This window comes from Triticum dicoccoides, chromosome 4A (genome assembly GCF_002162155.2).
Source record: "Triticum dicoccoides isolate Atlit2015 ecotype Zavitan chromosome 4A, WEW_v2.0, whole genome shotgun sequence".
Classification (NCBI taxonomy): Eukaryota; Viridiplantae; Streptophyta; class Magnoliopsida; order Poales; family Poaceae; genus Triticum; species Triticum dicoccoides.
In genome coordinates, this window is record NC_041386.1 from 60,792,356 (window position 1) to 60,797,951 (window position 5,596).

Below are 5,596 nucleotides of genomic sequence, written 5' to 3' on the forward strand. Positions count from 1 at the left end.
TATTGCCCTGTGTAAAGCATTGATGGAATGTATAATGTACTTAATAAGGTAATTTTTTCATGGATCGGCGAGTGTCATGTGACAATTTTGTTCCCAGATCCAATATTAAACCCCATTAATGCGCCTAAATTTGGTAGAACGATGTCAAGAAACAACAATAATCTTTTCCAAATCCAATCTATCAACTCTGGGAGATGGCACTAATATGTCTATAATATCCTCGTATCCTGTGGGTCGTAATATGAACCAAAAAAAAGATACAGAACTAATACCAAAGGGAAAATGGGCAGACCCTCCCAGCAATCATAGTGAATCCACACACTGAACGATTTTTCGACTTTAGCACTAATAAGGGTTTTATAAAATCCCATCCAGCGAGTCCTAAGTGGGTTTCTTTTAGGGAACACACAAAAGCTTTCCATAATTTTTCATTCCTAAATAGCTTGGTCCCAATACTTGAACTATGATACTACTATATTAGCATGCAAATGAAAAGCAATAGCTAATGAAAACTACAAGAGCCAAAGCCATCAGAGCATCCAGTATTTTTACTAAAATTAACCATTAATCACATGAATGCAGCTGCGACTGTGAAGCCAGGTATATTCTTCAATGACCATTAGCGAACCTCAATAAACCAACTGGCTACTGCGGTACCACCAATAGCAATCCAGTCCCACGATTGCTCGGTTTATATGACATTTCGTAAAATCAAGGCAGAGAAGTCTCAAGACATAGAGATACAGAATAATTCTACACAAAAAATTAACTGGACCACTCTACACAAAAAAATAATTGGACCAAACTAGACGGAATTTCAATATATATTTGGTCACAAGGTGAATTGCCAAACCTCGAGGTGCTGAGCAGCCTCACTGGTGAGCCCTACAGTAACTGCCGCGAGCCCAATCAATCCGCCCTGCTAACAACAAAACACCAAAGAACTTAACAAATCTGATCGCCCAGCGGCAGCAGAAACAAGAGTCACAGCGATCCTAGCAAACCTTCCGGTGGTTCGCCTGGGGGGAGTATGTGAAATCGTTTGTGAGCAGCCCGATCACGGCCGCAATCTTGTCGTGCTCCCCCGCCGTGGACAGCTGCTTCACGATCCCCTCAATCTACACCAACACACCCGGCCATAACAAGAAATTCCGCCTCAAATCCCGCGCGCGATTGCTCGAACGAGGCCCCGCCCCGGGTCCCCAAAAGAAATCGAAATCCCTCACCTCGAGCGCGGCGTTCTTCCGCTTCTCGTAGAGCTTGTCGGCGAGGTTGCGCAGCACGGCGCCCGGGATGATGGAGAGCGCGTCGGCGGCCATCGCAGGAGAAACCGCGGCAACAGCAGCAGATCCCCTCCGCTAGAGCGTCTCGATCGCCGGCGATCGCCGCATCGGCCCGCGGCGCCTCGCAGCCAGACGGCCCCCGACGACCGCGGCGTAACCCTAACCCCGGGGAGGCGGAGCGCGCGGGGACGCGAGGACCTGGAGCCCTAGAGCCCAGCCCGAGCTCCCGAGCTCGCAACGCGCGGCAGCAGAGACGCGGGCCTGGGAATGGATTTGGGGGCGGAGACGGTGGTGGTGTGATCTGGAGGGGAGGGGGAGGGGATCGGGGCGCTCTCTTCTTCTCCTTCGCTTCCCAGGGGTAACGTTTACCGTTGTGGCGGCCATTAACGGCGCCTGTTTCCCGTGGGTGCGGGTCCAGCGTGGAGCCGACCCTGCCAGGTGGGGACGGGCGTCGGGGCGGTGCAGGGGGCTCGGTCCAGGCCGCGCGCGAGGCCGTGGACTGGCTGTCTTCGTGCGGGCAATTGGATTGGGTGCTGGGGGCTGGGTGGTCTCGGTCCAGGAAGGCCGTGTGCGGTGGCAGGTGACGGGGCAGGGAGAGGGCGCGCGTGGACTGGGTGTATGTGAGGCGAGGGAGGGTCCCCGGTCGTGTCAGCCTGTCTCTTTCCACGAAAAAGGGGACGCTGCTCATGTTATCGTCCGTCTTTCTGGTCCAACAGGTCCGTTCGTGATAGCGTTGGGAGATCATGCGGCGTGCGAATTGATTTTCTTCCCGGTTATGAACATCTTCGGTTGCCCGAGAGGATCGCGGCTGAGAAAAACGCAATCCTCCCGGTTAATAAAGAGGTAGTGCAGCTTTTTTAGCCATCAATCAAAATCATGCCATTTTGTAACGTCTATCTCTTGCCTTTTGTTTTCACATGTGTTATCTTGCAAATCGTCATATTTGTGTCACAGACCCACGGTGCCAGCGGTGCGGTTGCGGCCTGCCGAGACATCCTATCAAAAACGTCAATTGCACGTGCCGTATGAAACTACACCAAAATTATTTTATCGGTTTGATAATGTATAAATCATGGTACTGCTTATGGAGTCGTGTTTTCTTGGTGTTACTTAAGGTTTTGTTTGTTGATGGTTGTGAGGGGCTGAGGACTTTGTCCTAAGCTGCAGGTCCGGACATGCCGTCGCCAATCTCGTGCACCCTGATGTCTTTTCTCGTCACTCTTCTTTCCTTTTCAGCTCAGTCTTAACATTTCGCCGTGCTTTGTTGGCACTCCGGATTAATAAAGAGATAGCTTTTTAGCCATCACGCAACATTGTAACATATATCTCTTACTTTCATCTTTCACATGTTATCTTGCAAATCAACATGGTGGTGCCAAGACGCCAAGGTAGCCGCTTGCCATGGTGCACGTGTAATTTGATGCCAAAAGTACCATACCAGCATTTGGCATCGTCGACTATGTCACTGCTCGGAGCTCGCGGTTTTCCATGTTTCTTATGTTCTAGTTGTTGGCGGTTTGGTAGGGATTTGCCCTATGCCACGATCGAGATGTACCGTCACTAGTTGCAGACATAATAGATACCTCAGTGTTCTTCCTCGTCATCCTTTTCACCTCAGTATCAAGCAGTTAGCCATCTTTTTTTGGCACTTCATGATACTGCTCATTATTATGATATTTAATATGTTTACTTAGTATTGCCTCGAATTCAAAGATAAGTTAATAATCCCTAATTTGTTATGTCATGGTCCGACAAGTTTATGGTAAGATAGATATTGCCTACATTTTTTTCTTTTTCTTGCACGGTTGCATAAGGCTAATTTTCCTTGGTCCATCCATCTTTACATCGGTGGAGTGTGATCCATACGAAAAAGGGACTTTTATTTCTGTGCCCCTGGTTCGTTAGTTATACTCATTCATCCTCACTCTGTTAACTTTTGCATACTTTTCCCCACTTCCTTGCTCGAAACCCTCAAAACGGGTTACAATGGACGTTGCCCTCGGGTCAATGTCTTTGACCGTTAACTCTGACGAGTGGGGCCGCATAGGACCGAGTCCACCTTTGACCGTTTACCCGCATAGTGGTTTCGTATGCTGACCGTACAGTGGTATTCATATACGTGGGCGCATGCAACTGACTGCGGTCGTGAGGTAGCACGTGTCCATGGAACATGCCCGAAACGTCCCATCGTATAAAGAGGGGGAACCACCTCGCGGTGCATCATCCCTACCATTTCCCCCCAGGGTTTTCCCCCAAATCCACTCCCTGCCGCATCGTCTTTCTCCCCCCACCGGCGTCGTCTCGCTCTCCCCCACGGCATCCTCTTCCTCACCGTCATCGCCTCCATCTATCCAATGGTTGAAGCTCGTGGCGACGCCGGCGCAGCGGCCAGAGATGTAGTGGAGCTGCAGGGCGCAGTGGCCGCGGATGTTGTCAACATCCACGGCATTGCGGGGAAACTCGCAACAGCTGCGGATGTGGAGAAGGAGGTGGCGGGCTCCGCCTCAGCGCTGCCGGAGCAGAAGGTGACAGTGTCGAGCGGCGCAGTCCATCCTGATACCCCCGATGCGCAGCCTGACGAGGAGTAGGAGGTATTTGCACTTGCTTGTTAGCTGTAATATTTAGGATATTAGTTTGTAGAGTTAGTTGCATTGGTTAGATTGTGATGCATACGGTAGTACAGATGGTTAGAGTAGTTGGTTTGACGGATGGGCCGGGGTTTTCTGTTTTGGGGGGATGGGGGGTTTTTGTACTAGGGTTCGTTGGATTACATTCGTTGCAAAAATGCTAGATAGATCTGTATGAGAGATAGGGATATATGTGCTTCAATGCTACACAGATGTATGCTTATTAGATTTGTTTTAATGCTCACAGATTGGGGGTTTTAATGCTACAGACATGTATGCTTATTAGATTGGGTCCCTATTAGATTTGCTTTTGAATGCTACTCAGATTGGGGTTTTGAATGTCATATGCCCAAATGGAATCCATTGATTAAGAAGTTATTTGATTCATTAGTATATATTTTTGTCCACAACATGTGGTTATATTAGCTCTGTTGTTCAATGTGTGTGCATGACAATGGAAAATGCAAATAGGATCATAGTATATTGAGAATATATTAGCCCTATGATCAATGTGTCATGTGTGCATATCTAAATTTTCAATCGGCTTCTGTATTTACTAGTGATGGATATAATTGTATATTCAGGAGGATGATGGTTGGGGGAGAGGAAGCTGGCCCAGTACAACCCGTACGATCCAGAGTTTAGTGACGACGAAGAATATGAGGTATGCCTACTTGAAATTTGGATTGTTCATTTAGTTTCTTTGACATGGTGTATATGAATCTATAATGTATTAATATAATTCATTCATGTGTGCAGTATGATTCTGGAGAAGATGTGTACAAAGGCAACGTCGCATCCTTCACAGCGAAGGAGGTGGAGAAGATCAAGGCCAAGGGAGTTGCTTCCTTCTACAACCGCAAGATCAAGAAGTGGCACTGCCCCTACTGCACCACCGAGCCAAAGCCAAAGGATGGCCGCTTTTGATCACCTTGTGTCTCATGCAGAGGATGTAGCGATTCACGGGGAGGACTACATGATCCGGGGGCAGCATGCTGCCCTCGCGAAGGCCCTGAGTCCGGTGTGATGTGACGATGTGATGAACTGAATGTGGTAGCATGTTTTATCTTTATCAGTTGGGTTACTTTTGGTAAACTGAATGTGGTTGTTTATGGTGTGATGAGCTGAATCTATGGTGATGGTAGTAATATATTATGTTATCTATATTTGTTTGTTCTTCAATTTGCCTGTGGTGTATGGTTAGTTATGTTTAGATGTTGTGAAATATGAGTTTAGGTGTTGCAATGATCACACATGTTGTTTCAGTGTTGCTTCACTGATCAGACATGCTGCTTTTTCACTATTTATTAATCAAATCAAATGCATGCCTTTTCCCACCAGCATGTTTTATTATCCAATATTTTGAACTGGCATTTGATAGGACAGTATAAATTCAAAAAAACGCAAAAAATTGGCAAACTATCTATATTTGTGTAGGAGATCATGTGTGCAAAATTTGAGATGATTTAGAGGAGGTCAAAGAAATTTAAATTTTAGAAATGTGCTCCAAATGAGCTCCCGGGCTAGGGTAAACAGCTCATTTGTAATCAAGTTTTTTTGGACCTACTCTAAATGAGCCAAATGTTTTTTATTAACACGTATTCAATCTATATAGTGTAGATTCGAAGTCTCACTATTTTTTGAATTAATCTTCATGTTTTTACATTTTCTTTTGGAAAAATATGC

The 5,596-nt window shown here is 46.8% G+C and overlaps 1 protein-coding gene across 2 annotated transcripts in view; it reads right to left on the reverse strand.

Moving 5' to 3' along the window:
• The window catches only part of LOC119284977 (protein VAC14 homolog), a 10,081-nt gene extending 8,461 nt beyond the window's left edge, over positions 1 to 1,620 (reverse strand). Inside the window, exons 1-3 of one of the 2 annotated variants that reach the window (XM_037564166.1) lie at positions 1,227 to 1,620; positions 1,005 to 1,118; positions 854 to 922 (exon numbers count right to left, since the gene is read on the reverse strand). In XM_037564166.1, the coding sequence (XP_037420063.1) occupies positions 854 to 922; positions 1,005 to 1,118; positions 1,227 to 1,319 (276 nt within the window). In that variant the 5' untranslated portion in view covers positions 1,320 to 1,620. The remainder of the gene's footprint in view (positions 1 to 853; positions 923 to 1,004; positions 1,119 to 1,226) is intronic. The other variant, XM_037564167.1, reaches the window with a different exon arrangement.
• Positions 1,621 to 5,596: the final 3,976 nt, after the last annotated feature.